The sequence below is a fragment of the Gossypium arboreum genome, chromosome 9 (assembly GCF_025698485.1).
Source record: "Gossypium arboreum isolate Shixiya-1 chromosome 9, ASM2569848v2, whole genome shotgun sequence".
Classification (NCBI taxonomy): Eukaryota; Viridiplantae; Streptophyta; class Magnoliopsida; order Malvales; family Malvaceae; genus Gossypium; species Gossypium arboreum.
Window position 1 is genome coordinate 65,468,808 of NC_069078.1, and position 24,412 is coordinate 65,493,219.

Sequence of the window (24,412 nt, forward strand, 5' to 3'; positions counted from 1 at the left end):
GTAACCATAATTTAACCTAAAATAATCTATACTAACATAGATTTAATAAAATTCGACATTATTAAAGGTTTTTTTCAACTTTTTAATTAATAAAAATAATTTCAGTCGTTATAATTATTTTAATGAATATATATCTTTAAAGTCTTGACTTTTGGATATCTTCATGAGCTACTAGTGTATTAGACATCAATTTTCATATATGTATGTATGCACTTTAGTCATGGTAGCTTTATTCATATATGTGATCTTATGAAAAGCTTGCACCTTTTTTATAGTGATCAAATATTTGTGTGGCATTGTTTTGTGTAGATGGATCGTAGTCAACATCAAAATATAATTGCTGCAGTCGTGGCTTCAGTTTTAGCTTTTGGGGCTCTTTGGATTAAAAAATTAAAAACTAGGAACGAAATTACTTCTCACCCTCATGTGAATCGAGATTATGAAAGAGAAAATTATATTAATAGTATTTTATATAGTGGTGACCAACATTGTATTAATATGATAAGGATGAGACCGATTGCCTTTTTTAATTTGTGTGATATTCTTAGTAGGAATAATTTATTACAATCAACTAAATCTGTGAATATTAGGGAGCAAGTACTGATATTTTTTCATATAATTGGTCATAATGTAAGGTTTCGAGTGATTGGATCTAGATATTATAGATCAACTGAGACAGTTCACCGTTACTTTAGGATTGTGTTGAGAGCTATTTTGAAATTGTATAAACTAGTTATTAGATCACCTGATGAGTCAACTCCTAGTGAAATCAGAAACAATCGAAGGTTTTATCCTTATTTTAAAGATTGTATTGGAGTATTAGATGGAACTCATGTTCGTGCATCCGCTCCACCTAGCATTGAAGGAAGATTTCGTAGCCGTAAAAGGGGGACGACACAAAATGTATTGGATGCCATTACATTTGATTTGAATTTTTCCTATGTTCTAGCTGGTTGGGAAGGTAGTGCACATGATTCTCGTATTTTAAGTGATGCACTTTCACGCCTAAGAGGATTAAGAATTCCAGAAGGTAATAATTATCATTAAATACCAAATAGTAATTTATTAGTATTAATTATGTTTTGTAAAATTGTAGGCAAATATTATCTTGCTGATGCTGGATATGGCATTCGAAATGGATTTATTACCCTATATCGTGGGGTCCGATAGCATTTAAAAGAGTTTAGTGCTCAAGGGCTTGAAAATGCAAAGGAACTCTTTAATCTTTGACATTCATCATTGCGAATCACTATTGAACGTGTTTTTGGGATTTTGAAGAAACGGCTTCGTGTATTAGATGCTGAACCATTTTAGAATTTTCAAACTCAAGTAGATATAGTTTTGGTTTGTTGTATCATTCATAATCATATCATGGGAGTTGATCCTAATGATTTACTTAATCAAGGATTATACGAGGAGTCCGAGTCGATTTGATAATACCAACTCTTACTGAGCGAGAAGAAGAGAAGAAGCAAGAGAATGGTCTCGCTAAGAGAGACGAAATTGCTCAAACTATGTGGACTGATTATATGACTAGAAATATTAGGTAGGTTTAGGGCTTAGGTTTGTTGTTTCTATGTTATGTATGTTTTAGTATTAAAATTGTTCTTTTTTTGTTAATGTTTGTTGGATAATGATATTAAAATTTTAGTTTGTTGGATTTTGAAATTATTATGTCTTGAATTTGTTAGATATTGATTATGTTAAGCTTGTTAGATATTGAATTTATTATGTTTTAAGCTTGTTGGATATCGAAATGATTGACAATGACAATTATTAATGTAGAATGGGTAAGGGCAACAAAGAATGGACCTCCAAGCAATTCAGGTGGACAAAACCGATGGAACATGTTTTTCTTGAAATTCTAGCAGAGGAGGCCCAGAAAGGAAATAAGCCTTTTAAAACTTTCAAAACAGTTTCTATTAAACGAGTTGTCGGGCTATTTCGAAAGATTCCATCCAATGCGATCTGAAGCATGTGGAAAATCATTTGAGGACTGTAAAAAACCAATGGCAAATTATATGCAAAATTCGAGGTGAAAGTGGTTTTGGATGGGATGATGACATGAAAATGATCACATGTGATAGAGCGACATATGATGCAGCAGTGATGGTAATATATGTATATATATGTTAAGTATATTTATATTGTTTTATACTTGTTATTCTAATTGTGTATAATATCCAACAGGCACACAAGAAGTATGAACCATTTTTAAATAAAAGCATTGATCATTATGATGAAATGGCTTTGGTTGTTGGCAAAGATATGGCAACAGGGAGTTTTCTTTAACATTTGTTGACATAGATTTGGATGATGGTAACCAAGATTCAAAGGCCTCTAGATCGCTACAATGAAGAGGATGAAGAGGTAAGAACAAATGTATCTTCATCCGCACATCCAAACGTAAAAGAAAAAATGTTCAAGAAAGTGTCGTTGATGAACAAGTTAAATTTGTGGGTGAACAACTTGGCAAAATTGCTAATGCTTTGGAACAATTTACTGCGGATAAGACACCACAGCTTTACGAACAAGTGATGTCGATGGAGGAAGAAGGATTTCATGATGACTTCTTGTGTTATGTGTTTGATTATCTAGTGAGTCATGAATTCGAGGCCAAAGCTTTTTTAGTTAAAAATAATAAGCATAAAAAAATTTAGCTTTAAAAATTTTCTCAAGGTTGAAGATATTGATACTTTTATGTGGTGTAATATTTAGTTATGCACTTGGACAATGTTGTTATTATGTGGTGTACTACTAATTATGCATTTGGATAATATTATTAATTTCTAGTATTAATTGTGGTTTGGAAGCTAATTTATAATTATTCAATCATTGTTTTTATTTTTTAACACAACTACAAATAATTTATCGACTTTGGTTGTTTTCAATTTATGAAGGTTAATATTGTAGCTTAATAATTGAGTATTATTATATATTTAATTTAATTTATTTATTTATAAATAAATCATTGCAATATATATAAAAACAGTTTAAAATATAAAAATTTATTAATATGTATATAAATTTATTAATATATGTAAAAATAACTTTTACGGAAAATATTTTCTGGAAATCTGCCAAATAACAGAAAATATTTTGCACAGCTTCATCCAAACACCAGAAAATATTTTCAGTAAATCATTTTCCAGAAAAATAAATCATTTTTTAGAAATCATTTTCCGGAAAATATTTTACTGGCAAACAAACAGACCCTAAAATGAATAATGTGAAATTCAACGACTTGATTCTTAATTATCTTAATGAATAATACAAAATGACTTAACTAACAAACCTGAATGATTTAAATCCGTAATTATTTCAACAATAGTCAAATCTAAAATTACATGGATCCAAAATGATTCATATCTATGTATATATGGTCGTCTAAAGACACTCCAAATACATGAAAAATGTGGGAAAAAATTGAGCATGCTCATTTCAGACACACACTTATATCCAATATTTACCTTTGGAGTCCGAGTAACATAAGGAATAATTATCAAAAGATCAAGATATAAAATTTGAAGCGCATTTATTCTCCTATTCAAGGGTTAAGAAGAATTATGGATAAATTTAAAACTAAGCAACATAAATGCATTTCAATCAGTAGACAAATAACCTTTGACCTATTTGTAAGTGATATTAAGGGGCAATGCACAACAAAATACGTGCTTGGGCTTTCTATTTTTTTAAAGTATCCATGTTTGACACTTATTAAACACATACTTGTATATAAATAATGTATCTATGTAGTTACAGTATCCAAAGAAAGAAAAGACGATAGCTTGCATTTGAAGGTAGGATTCATAGAGGGTAAGCTCATAAACCCAAATATCTTGTCATAATGATTTTTTTTCCCAATTCACTAGATATATCAATTTTTATTAAAAAAAAACCGAGTTATAATTCATTTTTTAAATCAAATTCAAGTTGTTTATTAATAGAGATAAGTAAAAGTGTCATCAAGGCTCTTGCACTAAGAGTTGGATTGTATTTTGTTCATTCTACTTAAAAAATGGATAAACTAGTCATTCTATTAAAAAATTTATCCATTTTTACTGTTAACTGGTCCATGTAATTTAGTATGAAATACAAATGGCATATCATGTGTAACTATCTATTATTTTATCAACCACGTCAATTTTTAACAGTAAAAATTAATGAAATTTTTAACAAAAAAGATTAGTTTGCTATTTGATCTAACATAAAGTGACTAATTTATATATATATTTTTTAGTATAAGAGGCAAAATGCAATTTAATTTATAATATAGAGACATCTATGGTACTTTTACCAATACAAATATCTTATTTAAGCATGAACCTATAGCCCACAACTAGAGGTGTTCATGAACCGATCAACTTAGGCTACTTTAGGTTGACCTTAGACGACTTTTCAATACAAACCTAATTTATTTTACCGTTTAATAATAACAAATATAAATGATTTATATTTATATTAATATATTTTATAATTAAATTTAATAAATTTTTTAAATATACCTCTTCAAGTTGAGTTATCTATTTAAACTTGAAGGTTTTACTCGAAATTTGAAACAGTTTAAACAAGAAAACTAGTTTAGAAAAATAAACTTAATTTAATCATTTACAAATATGAAGGGTTAGATAAAAATTAAATCAAACTTAAACAACTATGCATAATATACCACGATCCACCCCATTAATACTTCTATTTTTTAAATAGAAAAAAAGTTAATTTGGATAGATTAAGGGTCCATTTGGATGGACGCATACTTCTAGTACACTGTGTTAGCTTTTTTTTATCTCACGTTATAATATTTAATCTCATCGTCACCGTTAATTTTATACTAACTACAGTTAAAACGCACTGTACATTTAAAGGAACCCTAAAAATACTTTTACACGAGTAATAATTTTTACATGGGTAATAGTTTATCTCCAATAAAATTAAAAATAACAATAACAATAAAATTAATTACAATAATTATAAGATAAAAAATTTCATCCCACCACAACCTTCGCCCATTCATAAGTCTAACTTTGAATTTTTTTAAAAATGGGACCTTGTCCCGCCCATGAACCCTATGCGAACAACCCAAATCCAGTACTTACAAATGAATAAAGCAAATGACTAATCTCCACCGTTGATATATTTAAATTTCTCGAAATCGAGGGAAACCCTAAATCTGTAAAAAACCCTAGAAAAGACTTCACTTTTAGCATCTCTATATAATCTGCCGCAACCCCTTCCCAGCAAATGTAGGGCGGCCAATCCAAAACCCTAATTTTGCCAGTAAGCCCTCTTATATCCTTTCTTTTCTTCTTTTTTCCTCTTTGGTTCTTCATATCATGCATTCATTATCTTTTACTATTTCAGCAACTTAAATAACACTTTGGTTTTTTTTTACTCCGGCTTTGTTATTGATAAAGTAGGTGAGAAGAAGGTAAAGAAGAAATGGCAGTGCCGCTTCTAAGTAGGAAGATCGTGAAGAAGAGGGTCAAGAAGTTTAAGAGACCCCAGAGCGATCGCAAAATCTCCGTCAAGGTATCAAAATTTTAAAATATGTTTCATTCAAAATTTTGTTTTGGTCTATTATAAATCCACAGTCCCTGTACTCGTTTGACTTGAAATTTAGTCTCTTTCTATTTTTTTAATTTCTGGAATCAAATTTATATGAAACCCATTGTTGTTACCAATTGGACAGACAAGTACAGGGATTGAATTTCAAAATCCCGAAGAGTACAAGGACTGTTAACATGATTAAACCTTTCCTTTTTTTTTTTCTCTCTTTCATTATGCTATTCTGAGCTTTGTTTATTTGGGAGAGAAGTGAAGATGATGATATTTATTGTCGCCCCAGTCTTACTTTGCATATATTCAATGTCTTCATGTGCAAAGTTGGTGATTGACATTCTTATCTGATTCATTTCCAGATTTATTTGTTTACAAGGTTTTGATTAATAGATACTTCTTTCTGTTTTTCTTGAATATAGTTTGTGTGGATTTACATATGAATTATGAAGATAAGATCTTCATACCCAAACCCCAAATTTTTGATCCATTTTCCATTAGGGATTTTATTAAGTATTTTTTCTTAATTTCATTGTAAGAGATTTACAGAAGGGACATGATGATTGTTGTTTGACACCCAGTCTTACTTCCATTTGTTAATGGAAGATGAAGAGATTAATCAACTTTTTATCTGATTCATATTTATCAAATGACCGATCTTTTTATTTATTTTTATCCTTGTCCTCAGAATTGTTTTATCGATTATCCATTAGGGTTCCTATAAAGATCTTTTATTTATTTTTATCATTTTTTGTTCTTATCTTTTGTTGTAAAAGATCTTCAAAAGGGATATGATGATTGTTGTTTGACACCCAGTCTTACTTCCATTTCTTAGTGGAAGATGAAGAGATCTATCAACTTATAATCTGATCCATTTTTATCAAAAAAATATTTTATTTATTTATTAGAAGATTTTATTCTTTAAAGTATGCAATGAGACATGATGATGTTTATCCATCATTTCTGCATTTGAATGATGAATACCAACATGCACTACCATCTGATCTCTTGCATGTTTTTCTTGAGAAATTGTGGTCAATTTTCAGTGATTTTAACTGTTTTTAGTGTTCTTTTTGGGCGGGAATTTTCTGCAATCTATGATGGAAATGAATCATCAGACCTGATCTACCTGTGATGATTATATAAATAATCACCATCTTTCGACTGAGATTGCACATATTCTCTAAAAATGTTTACTTTATGGTAACATTGATATAGTACGTCAAGCATTCATGTATTTCATGCTTGTCTCGTGTCTGATTATACGAACTCCTTCGATTTTCATTTGTTTTTGCCTTGTCTGGTAAGTTCTTGCCCTTGGTATCTGACGTCCAGCTTTTATCTATTTGTAGCTGGGTGTTTCGTTTTTACGGGCAGATACAAAGTTGTTGAACAGGTCTTGCGACACAGTTAGCTTTTGTTTTTCATAAGCTTTCTGTTACTAAATCCCTGGTCACATTTTAATCTTATGTTATTCCGAGTCTTCATTTTTCTGTTTAGTATTTGGTTTTGAAGCTTTTTTCTGTATCGTACCTGGACTGGAATATTGGATATGTCCTCCAAGGACTATCCAAATAGATTGTATGAATCAAACATACTCATAACAAATATTATCCGACATTTTTGTGGAATGAGACAGACAAACTGGCGAAGACCAAAGGGTATTGATTCTCGTGTAAGAAGAAAGTTCAAGGGCTGCACTTTGATGCCTAATATCGGCTATGGTTCAGACAAGAAGACACGTCACTATCTACCTAATGGCTTTAAGAAATTTGTTGTACACAATGTTGGAGAGCTCGAATTGTTGATGATGCACAACAGGTAAATATTAAAAAACCGAAAACGAGTGATTCAATCATTTGCTGTATCTGTAACTCGTTGTTTTGTTAATTTGTTCTTGTCGGTTGTTTTTTCTCAGGACATACTGTGCAGAGATTGCACATGATGTTTCAACAAAGAAGAGAAAAGAGATCGTTGAACGAGCAGTCCAGCTTGATGTTGTGGTTACTAACAAGCTTGCGAGGTTGCGCAGCCAAGAGGATGAATGAACATGGAACTTGGGATCTTGTACACCATTACCATTGCAAAATTAGCTTGTTATTGAAAGATTATTATTTATAATTTTCTTTTGCATAATCACTTAAGTATTTTCGAGGTTGAGTGATAAGATAAAATATTTTCAATTGTGATTAAACATTTGCCCTTTAACAGGAATATCACTCTAAACAATCAGTAATCATGTCTTTGAAGCACTTCATCTTCCTCAACTCTTTCATCTTACCCCTCTCTCGCGTTACTATTCACAGCTCTACGATCAATGAAATTCTGACAACTCTCCAAAATATTTACAATCCAATCCTCTTTCCATCACAAACTTAAGTCTCCATTCAAACCCTCTGGTTCCACATACCAGGCCTCATCATATCTAAATATTCTCCTTAAACTGTTCACTTTACCTCTCCTATTTTAGTTTCCATCAAGAAAACAAAATCAGGGTCAAATTTCTTCTTTATCTCCCTAAGAGTTTGAACCGTTCTGTATGACCCCACCCCCGACTGTTCCAAGATAAAGCAATCATATGTCTGTTTCAGGCCAGACACCACAACCTTCAGAATCACAAAAATCCTTTTCCAAGATGGGTACTTCAGACAGCTTCAGCTCCTTGGATTTCCTAGGTCTACCCCTACCTTTTGTACTGATTTTCTTCTTAACTACGTTTTTGAGTTGGAACCAATTTGCACTTAGATTAGATTGCTTGCCAGAATCCTACACATCCAATTTTAATTTTTTAGTAACCGAGACCTCCTTCAAGCAATTAAAACTTATTTTAAGATTCAACATTTTAAATTTATTCGACATGGCTTCCTCAACCGCTTTAAAGCTCGAATCCAACCCAAACCTCTCAGTATCCATCCTACCATTATTACCCACCTTCCCATGGCTACCCACCTCATCCTCCAACGGCTCAACATATTAATTGCAAATCAAATCTCTCATTTGAATCACAATCTTACTATTCTCACCAAAAGTAGTAGATTTCGTGCACCAATAATCTGCTAGAGTAGGAAGAATATAGGGATTCACATTCTCGAAAGAATCATGCACCATTTCTCTATAACTCAACCCTCCAACAAACCAACCTTACCTTTATACCTAGCTTCTTCACTACCCAATTCCACACTGCCCATTCCCACACTCCCTTCATACATGCCCTTTCCCAACCAAACCTTTCTCTATCCTACCCTCTAGTTGACATATCCCCATAATCCCCACTAAAATCAATATTGTAGATTCCCTTATTTTCCATCTTCTGTAAAAGAGCCATATCCACATCTTTGTTAGAGCACATAAATTTTCTCCCCCAACTTTTTATTGAACTCGGAAGAATTAGAATCTCATCCCTCAGATCTCAAAGCTTTACCATTTAGTGGCACAACTCTAATATGCGGACCAAAAGTCAAATTAGATCTCACATCCCCCGTACTCAATTGTTTTAATCGACAGTACTTTACTGTATGATCAATACATCCACAATAATAACAGAAATCATTGAGTTTTTCATACCTTATAGAAGCCCAAATTCGCCCCTTTGCAACAAGCGCTCAACTATCAAGCGCAAGAAACTTCTTCCGATACCATTCTGAAATTAGTGTATATATGGTACTGAAATAATCGCAACCTATCAACCACTTGTTAGTAAAGTTATGATTAGATAATTAAATAATCTGTTGATTTGTATGCCTATTTATAAAAGGAAAGTCACGTTCCTTTTCTTTCTTATTTTAATTTTAATCTATTTATTAAATTTTGTTAATTTAATTGCTAAGATAATTACTTAAATTAGATAATTAAAATTTCATTATTGTTATTGTACTTTTTATTTTATTTTATTTTGACTAAATTTTAAAAAACTTTTCTAAATTAGTTTAAAAATATATATTTTTTGTTTATTTACAATATAAGATCCACCAATTTTCATCACCACTCAACATCTACTGTCATCGAATCCACTAACTCTCGCCTATGAAAGAGCTTTTCTTCCCTTATATAGTTTAAAAATCTAGGGTCGTATTCTTATATCCATGTTTCGCTTCATGGTTTAATAATATTTAGACCAGAACTTTTCTACCAAAAAGAAAAACACCAAAACGAGGAGCATACATGTAGAAGGAACTAAATATTAATCAACATTAAATTTCCTCAAAATAAATAAAATATTATAAGATGAATGTTAATAAAAATGGACTCAGTAAAAAAAGAACAGAATCCAAAACAGTGAAAATTAGCTTAAAAGAGGACGATGATGATGTAAAATCACGAAGGAGTTAAGTTTTTCATATATGTCAATTCGTTTTTTAGGGAGAAGCCCAAGGAATATGGAGTGTAACATTGGGTGGCACCATCAATGTTACAAAGCATTGTTTTGTGATGATTATCTTTGTTATCTCCTTCATACGGAAGCTTATGAAACGAAGGGTTTGCAAAAGTAACCACTGCCACGGTCACTGGCGTTGCTGTCATTAGTCTCCCGACTACTATCCCTCCTAAGAATTGGATTTGTTCTCCTGAAAGAATTATCTTAAAAGAAGAGCATGGTGTCAGTGTAGTACTATGATCAGCAAAGAATGAGCCAGACAAGGAGAGTATCTTAAAGGTTCCGGCAAAACAATATGGCGTCCCTTGAGGAGAAGGATATCGGAGAATGACGTCTGAAACAGAGCCGGTAGCACTGATTATACTAGCATTGACATGGTATATACGGGCAAAATTGATGATATTTTCAATAACGTCAAAACCAGCGGGGATTTGGAGAACCGCTGGCTTTATAGCTGAATCGTTATCTCTGGTTATAACAATGGGAGTTTTGGGTTTATTTTTAGAACCTGGAGGCCTACCTCTAGGTTTCCTTGTAGTATTGTCTTGGAGTATCTCTGAGCTTCCTCCGCATGCTTGGACGCTTGGAGGAGGGTTGTGCTCAGATGAATGATCGGAGATATGAGGTTGTAAGGAAGGGATGTATTCTCTATAATCCGCCATTGACGAGAAAAAAAAAAGGTGCTAGATGTTAAAATTTAGGTGTGTCTATTAAATATATGTAGTTTGGGGTTGGGGGAATATTGTAATTAGGTTTTGGTATTTTAGTTGGATTAGAATTTTGAAAAATGCAGTACGAAAAATCGTTGAATAATGATATTTAATTTTTCTCTTCAAAATTCAAAAACACAGTCGAAAGTTTAGGGTTTTGAATTATGTATCTGCGGTTGCATTATTGAATTCCTTGTCAGGTACTCACCCGACGATATGGAGGTAAAGAAATTGAAACTTTCCCGCCATTGGAGCCCAGGCCTCAGTTGAAAAAAAGCAGTGCTCCTTCGTACCGTGCGAGCCGAAATCACCGCCGGTGAGATTTCCGATATAATACTCGACGCGTTGGAGAAGATCGGGTACATCGACAACAGCCAAGGGCTCCCGACTCCATTTGAGGATGCTTACTGCGCCGTCGCACTGGATTGCACCGCCAAATGCTTGGCCGGATATCCTGACGCGTACGGCGCCCGGTACTTGGATGCGGTGGACAGGATTTGGAGGGGCCGGATTCAAGATGTGGAAAGATCCAATTTCTGAGCAACTGAGAAACCGTCGATTACTAGTGGAGGCTGCTGTTTAACTGGATTCGAGTAAAATTTAGTTTGCAAAAATATTTTTTCAAAAAGAATTTTTACTAAACAAAATTAATCTTTCTTTTAAACTTTGCCTCTGCCACAAAATTGATCAAATTCAAAATTTATCGCTGCAGTTTACAGTAACGATAAGCATGATACAATCTCCGTAAATCAACAATGATTTGCCATCCCTCTCAAGAGTTCCAAAACTTCATCGGATGATCGAAGGAGATAGCGTGACTTCGACCTTTTCCTCGCAACAGAGCAAGAAAAATAATTCTCAGCCTGAAGATTGATCAGCGAAGAACCCTCTAGCAACGACATTCGATCGGCTCCCATCATCGGATCCAACATACTCTCGCCTATGAAAGAGCTCTTCTTCCCTGGTGACAGCGAATGTTGTTTCTTAAGGGGAGCTGCACTCGATCCGGCGGTGGGTGTCCCGAATGGGGTTGGTACTTGGGATGATGATGAAGTCGGGGTTTCTGAAGGAAGCATCAGCTCAAAATACGAAAAAATGTCTTCATCCTGAACCAATTGCAGAAAATCATTTAGTTTCAAGTTAATCATATTTTCGACCATCGGTTTTCGGAACTCGTAATTCCTCGTATAGGAATGCTTCATAAGAAAGGAAAACAGATAAAAGTAGGCTCTAAGAAACGCACCTTAGCGAGAAAGTGCCCCATACATAGGACATAATCGATGGGTTCCTTCATGCCTTTGTTATGAACTATTTCTCCGAGGATTCGATCGATTGCGGCACCCTATATAAAGCATGATATGAGACAACTTGTGGTCCTGATTGAATAGAAGAAGAGCGAATAGTACCATGAAAGCATACCTTCGTCACACCGACGGATCTAACCTCAATGGACTGACTACCTTGGACAATATCGAGAGATAAGTTAGAGATCGGACCAGTCCAAAGATGCATCAATAGATCTCTCGCTTGAAGTCTTCCAAACTCGGCATCTACAATTTTTTTGGTTTAGTTGTTCAGAAGATATATCGATAAAAATTTAAGCGATTGTTTGCGCTAAACAGAAGTCTAGTTAAGGACCTGAATATCTATAATCCCATATGAGCGAAGTTTCCCGGAGCTCGAAATGAGATCGAGGAGTTCTTTGGGTAAAATATTCGAATACACGCTGAAATGACAAACAAGCATCAGAAAGTCAAGAGCCAGAAGCATTTCATACTGGATTATGAGCTTGATGGAACTAATGTTATGTACCTTGACACTATCCACCCAGTCCATACTTGTATTTTCAGGCATAGTCATCATCCATTCTCCCGTTGTAGCTCGTAAAAATATCCCATTTTCGGCCGCCAACCACAGGTTAAAATCACCAAAGTTCTGCATTGCAAATTACGAGTTCAGGGATTTCATTTTAAAGAAAAAATGCAGCGAGTTGAAACCAAGGGTTTACATTATCCAGGGCACTTCTATTGCTTCCACTGAGGACAAGAACTGTTGTCTTCGGATCATCACAAAGCTTTCTCAGAGGTTCCCGCAAATCTGAACGTATCTTGTGCTTCAATTCTTTAATTTGATTGCCCTTCCTCCAAAGGGCATCCAGTGGTTCAGTTAAAGTTGCATCGAATCCCTGTAACATGGAAGAGTGATTATGAAAATGAAAATGCACGTTATGAGCGGTTTTCTCTTGTCCTATAATGTTCAGAGCAGTGCCTTTCCGATATTGTCAAATAAAGAAAGAAGTGAAGATGAAAATTAGCATACCAGTATGAGTAATCGGTTATTCGAACATGCATAACGATCAACAGCAGCTTCAATCGGGAGTGGTGGTGGAATTTGTCTTGACCTCAATTGAGCTTCAACAATGGTTTCATTAAGTTCACTACAAAAGGAAAACTTCAGGGTTTACAATAAAATTCCAAGATGTCAAAAAGAAAAATTTTGGGGTCCTGTCTTTTTTATTTGAAGAAAGAAAAGAAGGGAAAAGGTTGCAAGAATGGCTATTTTTTTATCTTCAACATTATAAGCACTAGTTTCTCCATCTCATGAGTTTTCATTGAAGAAAATACGAGTATTAAGCTATGATCACCACCTTACAAACGTTTCGGCCCATCCTTGAGATGTGTGCGTAGTCACATGCAAGAAGTTATGGTGGTGTCGTTTTTCTCTTTCATCAGCCGACATATTCAAAGCATAACTAATGGAAGAAGCAACTTCGGCGACATTCCATGGATTAACCAGAATGGCTCCGGCACCAAGAGACTGAGCAGCTCCAGCAAACTAGAAAATTCGTTCTTATGAAAATCTAAGCTTTGAAGTTTACACATCCAGAAAAGCCCTGAACAAATGTATAATCCAAATCAGACGTAAGTACCTCACTTAGTATAAGGACCCCTTTGTTGGCTGCTTGGCAGGCAACAAACTCATAGCTGACAAGGTTCATTCCATCCCTCAAAGATGTCACAAGAGCTACATCTGCATAATTTGTTAATTGCCAACGGTTCAGACAGGCATAAATCAAGTCATCATTTCAAACAAAAATAGTGACTTGGGTATGTGTTTATAACACAAAAGTAGGTACCGGTAATAGCATATATCGCGCATAATGTGTGAAAATCAAGGGTGCAATCCTGCAAAACAGTCATTGCTGATTAATCGTATTCTTTGTATTGCATCTATTCACCTATATATATATATATGCATAAACATCAAAAAGCACACAAACTGCCTATCCACTCATAAATAATACTTTCAACCAAGTTAGTTCACACTTTTATCATAAATAGTGATGGATAAAAGATAATAAGGTATAGACAAACCAGATGATGTATTGGTACAGAAGAAAACGATCCGAATCTTCCATTAATGCGGCCAACAATCTCATGGACTTGGCTTGTAAGTTGTTTATCTATGATATCAAGAAAGTAAACATGTAAGGTTTTGAGGAGTCAGTACAAGGGGAGGGTTGAAACAGGCTTGAGAAAACCACAAATTATCAGAAAACAAAATGTCTGCTGAAGATAAAGATAGCACTGCATGTTCTATTTTTATATGCAACAATTGATTGTCAAAAAAGTCAGTATGGCATAATAAGAAGGAAAACCAACACCAGAGTATTGCATCTTGAGATGCTAGAGTATTAGTATGATAATGTTAATCCGTTTAATGCCGTGGTGGTTCTCATTGCAAAAATTGACACATTCTTTCAGGTAACCAGAAAGAAAGAAGAAAAGTATTTATGAACATACACTTGAGAACATGTGTCCTGGTAGGGACAGCAATTTGCAGGAGAACCACCTTATGACGCCAATCGGGATTTTCCTCGAGAAACTTTTCAAATGCCAAAATCTTCTGCGGTATTCCCTTGATCATATCAAGCCGATCAACGCCCAACAATACCTTACCATTATTAAACATCAACCCATAAGTAACTCAAAAACATCTTGTTGCTTCCCTTAAATCAAAGATACGAGATGCTACACAAACATAACTGATACCAATTAAGGGAGAAAAGAATCCAATTCCTACCTTATAACCTGTAAACCTCTGTTTCAGTTCTTTCACGATATCTTTTACTTGAGGTAGTTCAAGAGCTTGAATGAATCGATCAGGATCAATCCCTACTGGAAACTGTATTTTCAAGATCCCAAGCAACAAAAAAGGTAGATGAGATGAGGAATAAATGGTTTAAAATGTTAAAAGGTCCATGCAAAAGAACAAATTAAATTGGCAATCTGAAGATTCTTAGATGATAAAAGATGAAAGAGATCAGTGAAGACATACTACTGCTACACGGGTCAACTTTCCTTGATCCTCTACTCCTTCAGGTGTGCCCTCCAGCCCGAGAATACGAGTGCAAGCACTGACAAAATGCCTTGCATAGTCATATGTGTGGAAACTGGAAGATCAACAAACCGGAAATTAAAACAATGCTACAGTAATGGCCTTCGGAAGTTTAACATTATATGATTTGACAGAAAGAAACATGTTCAAAGTGATACCAGAGTCCCTTAAAACCAACATTGCAGTTTCGCACCAGTTCAAACAAAAAATTCATGATGTTGCACAACTCACAAGCATGTCAAAACAGTAGTGTCCAGGCGGAATGACTATAACAGTTTGTATCACATTGGGTATAAGGAAGTAGAACGAAAGAAACTTAGGTTTGACGTTAACCGTCGTTCTAATCTTAGGTTTGTTTATTAGATTCACGCCAGTCATTAATGGTAGTGATAAAACCTGACGAATGTTTAAACTCCCTACAGTGTTGAACCTGAAGTACATTTTTAATCCTAGAGTTAGTGGAAATTCGAATACCTTCGTCCGACATGCAAACTAAGCTCAATTCATATATCCAAGAAACCTACCGACACATAAACATTGAAAGAAAAACAAGATCATTGAATCTACACACAAATAACAATGCCTAAAGCGAATGAACTTACCCTACTAAATCAGCAGAAAGAACAGACTTCAGCAGCTCTGACCGAGATGGCAGCATCCGATGGATTTCGGAAGAAGGAAATGGGGTATGCAGAAACCAACCAACTTTCATGTCACTGTTCCGTTCTTTTAGGTATTTTGGAAGAAACATTAGGTGGTAATCATGGCACCAAACCGCATCCCCTTCCTCGTAATGTTTGCTAACCACATCGGCAAAACACTTGTTCGCTTTCGTATAAGCTTCGAACTGAGATTTAAAGTTTCGAGTAGTTGCAAGGTGGTCTTCTTGCGGAAGTCCAAGATAGTGAAACAATGGCCATAATGTGTTGTTACAATATCCATTATAATATTGATGAGCAATTTCTTCTTCAATAAACACCGGGATGCAGTTCTGCATTAATTAAAGCACAAAGCTAAACATATAACCCTACTAACTTTTCCAAGATTATGAAATTGCATTTCTTTAACAACAATTAAGAACATCATTTTTTTCTAGTCTGACCTTTGCAGCTAAAGCTTCAGTTAATGTCTTTTGTCCACTTTCATCAGGGACATTTATGCCAGCCCAACCAATCCATCTGGTGTCAAATTCCGTCACACCTTCATAACAAGATTAAAAACGTTGCAAACATTATAACAACTGAAAAAACCAATTCCGAAAAGCGAAAAATGAAAAAAGAACATGAATTAATAAGGAATTGAAGTGATCACTTTACCAAGAAGTGCGCTAACTAAGCCTCCAGCGCTCATCTCAAGTTGCCAAGAATCCCCATTCTTAACTGCGGCAACTGGCAGCCTATTAGCAACCACCAACAAACGTTGTTTGGAAGACTGAAAATCTTTCCTTGCGCCTCCATCATGTGAAGTCCTAGCACCTGAAACGGGTTGTAAAGATTCTTCATCATTTAACCAAGAAGTTGAAGACTCAAGGTGAAAAAGAATCTTGGACTGCTGATAACTCACCTTCCCCTTCATTAAAATCCCTGCTGAATCTCTTTAACTCCCTTTCTCTAAGAAGCCTTTCCAATCTTGTTCTTGGTGTACCAGGGAGATTACTAGAGCTATATTTGTTCCCTGGCATCCTGTTAGTTTGCAACAAAGCTTAAAGAAAAACCAAGAAAATCAATGAGAAATCAAAAAAGAAAATGAATAATTTACCAAGAAAGCAAAAACGGTCCATCTAAAATTACCAGATTGTTCTTGTAATGCAAAATGCTGATATCTTGGATGAAATTAATTGGAATATGAGAAGGTGATTGAGAGAGAGGAGTCAAGAAAGTTGGCAAGGAATGTGGATATTTTGGGAGGGTTTCAATGATGTGTGGGCTAAATATAAGAGAACTCAAAGGAAAACTGAAAAGAAATTATATTCTCTATACATAGAATCATACATATATATAGATTCATCATCCTAACAGATTTTCATCCATAACCATTTCCCCATTTAAAAAAAAAAAAAATTCTAGACAGATAAATTACTAAAATTAATTTAATTAAAATTTAGTTGTTTTAGGGTCATAATTTTGTTTGTCTTTGTGGAGTAATGTTACAATTAGAATCCCAGCCCAGTTTTAGTTTGCATCAGTTTTAGTTTGCATTAGTGAACTAACATGCCTACTATAATTTTCTGAACGGAGAGTAAATAATTGAAGCTTAATTAGCAATCTCAATAGCAAATTAGTATTGATTTACAAATCATAGCAATGGAAGAATCAAGGCCAGAATATGATCATATTTCCATAGTCATGTTTAACATAGTTTAACCCAAGAATTCAGATATCAAACAACTAGTATTCATTTAAATTTATATCCCTTTACTCCTAAATTTCATGCTTGACTTTCTAATCAGTACAAAGAAGTGAAGCATAATATGGATGATTTCACAGATTCATACTAATAGAGAGACTGACCAGTTTCACGCTTGTTCCATCTTACTGCTGCAACCTTGAAGCCTAATTGCTTCCCTGAAATCCACAGCAGCGGCAGCAGCATTGGCAATCTATATCTTTTTCACTTGTCATTTTTCTTTTAGTATTTATTTGTGGTTGACATTCGTGTAAGAGGGTATGGTCTTCCAAGGATTTTCAAAATATACGAAAATTTTGAAATAATTAAATAAACCCGTATCGGACACTCAAATTTGAGTTCGAGAAACACAGATAGCAACAGCTCCAACCAAGGCAATATTTGAACCCCAATCAAGCTTCCTTGCATTCACCACTTCATGTTCATGACATTCAACTCATCTCTCCCTCTTTTGTGACCCAAACCTTCAATTCCTTGCATATCTAGCCCTTCACACTCCAGTACTTTCTTTCTACATTGATTTTTGGCCTGATTTACCTCTTCTTAGACTGAAAGGTACATCAAAGGGGGATAGAAATGAAAAAAAAACTCGCAGCTTTAACTTCAGTGAAACTAATGGAAGCGTTGCCAGAACTGGACAGATTGGCTGCAATAAAGGGGGATAGTTTCCTTGCATTTAATGGTCTCAAGAATACCCCGAATATCTTTTCTGAATCAGCTAATAACAAGGTTGTTTTGAAAGATCAAAATGTTCTTAGTATGGCAATCTTCGAAAACTTGCTACTAATAATCCCCACAAGAGCATAGTGTAGAATCTTATACAATGATTTCATACCCAGCGATCTTTGCTATGATCATAATGGCACTGTGATAATTGGCACATGCACGAAGATTCTTAAACACTGTTATTGTGCTGCTCTCTGCAGTAGTCACCAATCTGAATGCATCAGCAAGCCTCTTCCTGTGATACGGCAGCATCTCTTGCTTCTGCTCATCCTCCACATCATGCAGGGCAAACCTCTCATCTGGAACCTACCCAAACACCTTCAACTTCCCTCCCAACCAATCCAGCGTTTGATATATTTTCCCACTAAGAGGGTGAGACCTATCTGCAGAAACAGACTCACGTTGCACTCCCCTCAAAGTAACCCAGTTGTCTCACAATCCCTCCTTGTTTCATCCTTATTCTCATTCTTGAGACATCACTCCGCTCACCAGCAGAAGCATATATATTCGGCAACAAAACATAAGAAGCACTGCAATTCAGTTCAAGATAAAGGATCGATTTTGCACCTCTTTCAGCCGCTCCTAAGTTAAATGCATCCTACAAGCACTAAGCAAAGCTATCCATATCATAGAATTTGGTTTTACCTGCATATTTTTTTATTAGCTCCTCTGCTTATTCCAATGCCCCACATGTACCCAGGGCATCAACCATACAAACATAGTGCTGAAGCTTTATCGCAGTGAATTTATATAGACCAATATACTAAAAAAAGCATCAGGCTGTTTGCAACATTCCGGAATGGCTGCAAGCAGAAAGCAACCATGTGAACGTAATCTCGGTCGGATCAACTTCATCACGTATCATTTGGATAAAGAGTGTGAGAACCAACATACCTTGACCATGCTGTGCACATCCACAATAACGGAGTTCCACAAGGCAACATTTTTCTCACCGACATTATAAAAAGCAACCCCAGCATCATTATTATTCCCACGTAAAGTATACAATACAACTAGAGAATTACCAACAAATACTTCAGAGTCCAGACTTCGCATGAAGACCATGGCAAGGGTCTCTTTGGCCTTGTCTAGAGCCTCTAATCCGCTGCTCAATTCAAAGCACTAGTGAAAGATGATTGATTTGGGGGACAACCATTCATATCATGTCTCCAAAAATTATCAACGCAGATTCATGCTTATGGTTCAGGCCATAACCAGCTAGAAGATGTCCATATTACCAAATTCCCATAACGTTTCTCACTGAAAACTGCGCAAGCGTCCTGCATTTGCTAGCAGTTCACATAAAAAGTTCAAAGCTACGCGCATATGAATTCATCAAAAGAAAACCCCAACTTAACCCGGCTACTAGTTTGAACACCCAAATGCAAGGCCATCACATTTGCAAAAGCTTTCAACACGCAAGAAAGCGTGTTTGAACTCAGCTTAACACCAGAACCCACCATCTTTTCACAAAAAAAATAAAGCTTCATAAGTTCTTCCATTATAATCCAATCAATCAGTCAATCGTTGAAGTGCATGAAATTACATTCCAATGTGGCATCTTCAAAAGCAAATTAACCCCCTCATCAACTCTCTGAAACTTCAAATACCCATAAATCATTGAATTCCAAGCCACAACATCCTTCAAAGGCATCTAAAAAAGCCACCTCTCAGCCACTTCAATTTCCCGAAACTGCAAGTACCCGCTTATCATTGTCATCCAAGAAACAACATTCCGGCCAGGCATTTCATCAAAAAGCTTCTTGGCCGAATTAAATCCCTGCAATTCAAACACCTTTAAATCATTGAATTCCACGAACCCATATCTCTCACCGGAATTTTCTCCAACAGTTGAATTGCATCATCAAGCCGATGATTCAGCGCACACCCATCGAATATCATGGTGTATAAATGTACCCCAGAGAATGAGATTTTGTTTAAAACCTCACCAGTGTCATCCAATCTTTGGTTCTATAGGTGATCGTAGAGTAAAAAGTTTACCATTGGGGGTGCGTGAGTTTTCATTACTAGAAACTGTTGCAAAGTAATTATCCTGTTGAAGTTGCTTGCATGTAGCACATGAAATATTGACAGAAGCTTCAAAACAAGGATGAAGGTTGGAAATGGACATTTCATCAAAGCTGAAAGCAAAGGAGATGTGCTTATTGACACTCCTATAGGTACTAAACTTATTTTAATGGTGCCTGAAATTGATAGAAACCTGTTCAATATAGCTTAGTTGCTACAAAAGGGCTATTCTATGGTGTTCAAAGGCAATGAGTGCTTAATCAGTGATCCAAATGGATCCAAGCTCATGCTAGTAACCATGGCTGACAAAAGCTTTGTTGTGGATTGGAACAAAGGCTTAGACAGTGCCTACACAGTTGCTTCAGATGAATCCAAGCTATGGCACAAGAGATTTGGTCATGCCAACTACAAATCAATGGCTCAGCTAACTAAAGAAGACCTGGTTGAAAACTTTGCTAATTCAGTTGAGAAAGAAGAAGTTTGTGAAGTTTTCCAATTAGGAAAGCAAGTCAGACTTCCATTCCCTTCAAATAAAGCTTGAAGAGCTTCTAAAAGACTGCAACTTATGCACACTCATATGCGTGGCCTCATGAAGACACTGTCTTTAAATGGCAGTAGATATTTCATCTTATTCATTGATGATTACTTAAGGCATTGCTGGGTTTACTTCATCCAGCATAAGTATGAAGTTGCCTCAGTGTTTTGAAAGTTCAAGGCTACAACAGAAACAGAATCAGGATGCAAGCTCAAGACTCTGAGGTTTGATAATGGAACTAAATACACCTTAGCTCAGTTTCAATCTTTTTGTGATGAAGCAGGCATCACAAACCAGCTCACCAACACCTACACACCTCATCAGAACGGTGTTAGTGAAAGAAAGAACAGAAGCCTGATGGATATGGCCAGATGCCTGTTGTTTAAGAAGAATTTGCCCAAAACCTTATAGGCCGAGGTAGTTAACACTGCTGTATACCTCCAAAATAGGCTCCCAGCCAAAGCTTTAGCTCATAAAACTCCATTTAAGGCCTGGTTTGGGTTCAAACCATCACTGGCTCACCTGAGGGTCTTTGGCTGTATCTGTTATGCACATGTTCCTATTGTCAAAAGAGACATGTTGGCCAAGAAAGCTCAACCTGGTATCCTAATGGGCTATAGCAGTATCAACAAGGGCTATAGGATCTTGGATCCTTCATCCAAAAAAGTACTTGTGAGTAGAGATATTGTATTCGATGAGAAATCAGCCTGGAATTGGGACAAGAATGAACCAGATGCTGCTGCTTAATATCTTGTGACAGATCAGACTGAAGCTGATCAAAATGGTTCTGAAATAGACATTGATGATGAACCAGTCAGGGGCACTAGACCATTGGCTGAGATTTATAAAAGAGTTCAGGTGCTGCAGTTGAACCAAGCTGTTTTGAAGAGGCTGAAGCTCAACAAGGCTGCAAACAGGCTATAGTTGATAAAATCAGTATGATTGAGAAGAATCAAACCTGACAGCTAGTTGAGAGACCAGGAAACAGGAAGGTCATTAGGGTGAAATGGGTGTTTCGAGCCAAGCATAATACTGATGGAAGCTCAAACAAACTGAAAGCAAGGCTGGTTGTAAAAAGGTTCAGCCAAAAGTATGGCATTGACTACTTTGAAACCTTTGCACCAGTGGCTAGGCTTGACACCATAAGGCCGCTAGTTGCCTTAGCAGCACAAATGCAGTGGAAAATTCATCATCTTGATGTAAAATCAACATTCGTCAATGGTTTTCTTGATGAAGAAATCTATGTTGAGCAGTCTGATGGTTTTAAAGTTATTGGTGAAGAGCACAAGGTGTACAAACTAAAGAAAGCCTTGTATGGCTTGAAACAAGCACCAAGAGCCTGGTATGCAAGGATTAACAGCTACCTAGCTAACTTTGGGTTTTAAAGAAGCATTAGTGAGCCTACCCTGTATGTAAAGAAGAATGATGAGGAAACGGAGCTCATTGTGTACTTGTATGTTGATGATCTACTGGTAACAGGAGGAGATCATACAATGCTGGCTGATTTTAAAGCCAAGATGGAACAAATGTTTGAAATGTCTAATTTGGGAAAAATGACTTACTTCATTGGCATGAAAGTGTCACAAACTTATCATGGAATCTTTCTAAGTTAGAAGGCTTTTGCTTCAAAGATTCTGAGCAAATTCTCCATGTAAAATTGTAAAGCAACAAGCACACCAGTTGCTGTTGGAGAGAAGCTATCAAATAAAGGTGACTTTGAGCAGGTTAGTGAATCAACCTATAGGAGTTTGGTTGGATGTTTGCTATATCTAACTGCCACTAGACCAGACATCATGTTTGTTGTAAGTCTGCTATCAAGATTCATGTATTGCTGCAATGAGAAACACTTGCAAGCTGCAAAAAGAGTTCTCAAATACATCAAAGGTACACTGATTTTGGTTTAAAGTTTACCAAGGCTGAAAGCATAAAGTTGCTTGGTTATGTTGATAGTGATTAGGATGGTTCGATAGATGATATGAAGAGTACCTCAGGGTATATTTTTATTCTTGGTTCAGCCATTTTTTGCTGGAGTTCGAAAAAGCAAAATGTTGTTGCTCAGTCAACTGTTGAAGCAGAGTATGTGGTAGCTGCAAGAGCTGTTAACCAAGCCATTTGGTTAAGGAAAATCATGGATAATTTAAATCAACCCCAAAGGGAAGCAACAAAGATCAATCATTACAATCAATTTGCTGCTGCAATTGTAAAGAATCCAGTGTTCCATGGAAGAACAAATTACTTTAAGATTAAGTTTCACTTTGTTAAGGAGATGGAACAAGATCGAGAAGTGAAGCTGATTCATTGCAGTTCTAAAGAACAACTTGTTGATATTTTGACTAAGCCCCTTAGTGTGTCAAGATTTAAAGATTTAAGAGCCAAAATTGGAGTCTGTAGCATGCAAGCCAAGGAGAAGTGTTGAAGTTGGCCTGCATGCAGCACATGAAGCAGCTAAGGAGCAGACCATGCAGCTCAAGTCATGTGGATGAAGTTGAAGATCAAACTGCTGTAATATTTTCGGATGAAAGACGTGCAGCTATAAAAAGATTAAGCTGCTGTAATATTTCCAGATGAAGTGCATGCAAACATGCTACAACACGTATGCTGGCTGTAATAGCAAGTTTTTTTTAGTTTAGTTGATGTCATGTAATCTAGTTTGTTTTAAACTTAGTTGGTGATGTATCTAATGTGATTAGGTAGTGTTTGAGCTGATAAATCAGCTTTGTTAAAGTGTACAAGTTTCATTTTTCAAGTTTCAATGTATTTAGTAGTAGTAGGTGATGTTTAGGTAATGTGACATTTTGACCAGCTCATGAACTGGTATATGTAATGGCTCAATGCTTTTATTTCAGGTAGTTAATGAAATCATTGAATTTCATTAAAATACTCTCTTTTCTTTGTGTTTCATTTTTGCTGTCCAAGTCTGATTCTGTTTATTTTCTCCATCAAACATATAGCATTGTTGCTCAAGCTTCTATTAACCTCCATTCATCTTTGTCAAAAAACCCAACACATCCATACATTGGCGAACCCTGATCGTAAGATTGTGAACTCTCAAAATCTGCTTTGAGATTTTCAAATATGCGAGCTCACCAAACTTACGGAGTATTTAAAGGTGCGAGCTCCTTCAGACAAACCTACAACTACGAGCTTATTATATTATTATAATTTTTAGTTTATTTAAGCTAACTTGTTCTTATAAACATTGTTTCCGTTTTTTCTTAAATGAAATAGTTGATCATAAGCTAATCTTTCTCCATAAAAAATCCAACAATTGGTATTTAGACCCACTTAGAGGGTCTATATTGAAGTTGGCCTCCATGCAGCACATGAAGTAGCTAAGAAGCAGACCATGCAGCTCAAGTCATATGGATGAAGTTGAAGATTAAGCTGCTATAATATTTCTGGATGAAGTGCATGCAAACATGCTACAACACGTATGCTTGCTGTAATAGCAAGTTTTTCTTAGTTCAGTTGATGTCATGTAATCTAGTTTGTTTTGAACTTAGTTGGTGATGTATTTAATGTGATTAGATAGTGTTTGAGTTGATAAATCAACTTTGTTAAAGTGTACAAGTTTCATTTTTCAAGTTTCAATGTATTTAGTAGTAGTAGGTGATGATTAGGTGATGATAGTGACTTTTTTGACCAGCTCATGAACTGGTATATGTAATGGCTCAATGC

General features: G+C 35.5%; 4 protein-coding genes and 6 non-coding genes across 12 annotated transcripts; 7 read left to right on the forward strand and 3 right to left on the reverse strand.

The window, feature by feature from the left end:
• Positions 1 to 5,131: 5,131 nt before the first annotated feature.
• LOC108454145 (60S ribosomal protein L32-1-like) lies at positions 5,132 to 7,750 on the forward strand. 3 transcript variants are annotated; one of them, XM_017752486.2, is made up of 4 exons: positions 5,132 to 5,277; positions 5,415 to 5,529; positions 7,196 to 7,377; positions 7,475 to 7,750. In XM_017752486.2, exons 2-4 carry the CDS (start codon positions 5,440 to 5,442, stop codon positions 7,602 to 7,604), a joined length of 402 nt encoding a protein of 133 aa, XP_017607975.1. In that variant the 5' UTR covers positions 5,132 to 5,277; positions 5,415 to 5,439; the 3' UTR covers positions 7,605 to 7,750. The 3 variants fall into 3 exon arrangements, with proteins under 3 accessions (XP_017607975.1, XP_017607976.1, XP_052875529.1); XM_017752487.2 differs by having other exon boundaries at positions 5,133 to 5,277; positions 5,418 to 5,529; XM_053019569.1 differs by having other exon boundaries at positions 5,187 to 5,277; positions 5,398 to 5,529.
• On the forward strand, positions 5,817 to 5,910 carry LOC128281332 (small nucleolar RNA U31b). The gene has a single exon (XR_008271544.1). It is a non-coding gene; the product is annotated as a small nucleolar RNA U31b (small nucleolar RNA).
• Positions 6,109 to 6,194, forward strand: LOC128281333 (small nucleolar RNA U31b). The gene has a single exon (XR_008271545.1). It is a non-coding gene; the product is annotated as a small nucleolar RNA U31b (small nucleolar RNA).
• LOC128281334 (small nucleolar RNA U31b) lies at positions 6,344 to 6,429 on the forward strand. The gene has a single exon (XR_008271546.1). It is a non-coding gene; the product is annotated as a small nucleolar RNA U31b (small nucleolar RNA).
• LOC128281320 (small nucleolar RNA Z195/SNORD33/SNORD32 family) lies at positions 6,490 to 6,566 on the forward strand. Its single transcript, XR_008271532.1, has one exon. It is a non-coding gene; the product is annotated as a small nucleolar RNA Z195/SNORD33/SNORD32 family (small nucleolar RNA).
• On the forward strand, positions 6,646 to 6,731 carry LOC128281321 (small nucleolar RNA Z196/R39/R59 family). Its single transcript, XR_008271533.1, has one exon. It is a non-coding gene; the product is annotated as a small nucleolar RNA Z196/R39/R59 family (small nucleolar RNA).
• Positions 6,866 to 7,017, forward strand: LOC128281329 (small nucleolar RNA F1/F2/snoR5a). Its single transcript, XR_008271541.1, has one exon. It is a non-coding gene; the product is annotated as a small nucleolar RNA F1/F2/snoR5a (small nucleolar RNA).
• Positions 7,751 to 9,870: 2,120 nt separating the features above from the next.
• LOC108455484 (AT-hook motif nuclear-localized protein 17-like) lies at positions 9,871 to 10,593 on the reverse strand. Its single transcript, XM_017754036.1, has one exon. The coding sequence runs from the start codon at positions 10,591 to 10,593 to the stop codon at positions 9,871 to 9,873; it is 723 nt and encodes a 240-aa protein (XP_017609525.1).
• On the reverse strand, positions 10,497 to 20,742 carry LOC108454926 (alpha,alpha-trehalose-phosphate synthase [UDP-forming] 1-like). The gene is made up of 19 exons (XM_017753560.2): positions 17,550 to 20,742; positions 16,603 to 16,740; positions 16,356 to 16,514; positions 16,142 to 16,239; positions 15,642 to 16,030; positions 14,980 to 15,094; positions 14,725 to 14,826; positions 14,445 to 14,595; positions 14,016 to 14,104; positions 13,778 to 13,826; positions 13,571 to 13,671; positions 13,289 to 13,476; positions 12,961 to 13,078; positions 12,650 to 12,826; positions 12,454 to 12,576; positions 12,280 to 12,367; positions 12,061 to 12,191; positions 11,885 to 11,983; positions 10,497 to 11,747 (listed from the first exon to the last, which is right to left on the reverse strand). The coding sequence occupies exons 1-19, from the start codon at positions 17,629 to 17,631 to the stop codon at positions 11,391 to 11,393; spliced, it is 2,754 nt and encodes a 917-aa protein (XP_017609049.1). The 5' UTR covers positions 17,632 to 20,742; the 3' UTR covers positions 10,497 to 11,390.
• On the reverse strand, positions 18,262 to 19,825 carry LOC108455485 (pentatricopeptide repeat-containing protein At5g46460, mitochondrial-like). Its single transcript, XM_053018605.1, has 6 exons — positions 19,718 to 19,825; positions 19,530 to 19,634; positions 19,387 to 19,451; positions 19,066 to 19,276; positions 18,608 to 18,769; positions 18,262 to 18,477 (listed from the first exon to the last, which is right to left on the reverse strand). Exons 1-6 carry the CDS (start codon positions 19,823 to 19,825, stop codon positions 18,262 to 18,264), a joined length of 867 nt encoding a protein of 288 aa, XP_052874565.1.
• Positions 20,743 to 24,412: the final 3,670 nt, after the last annotated feature.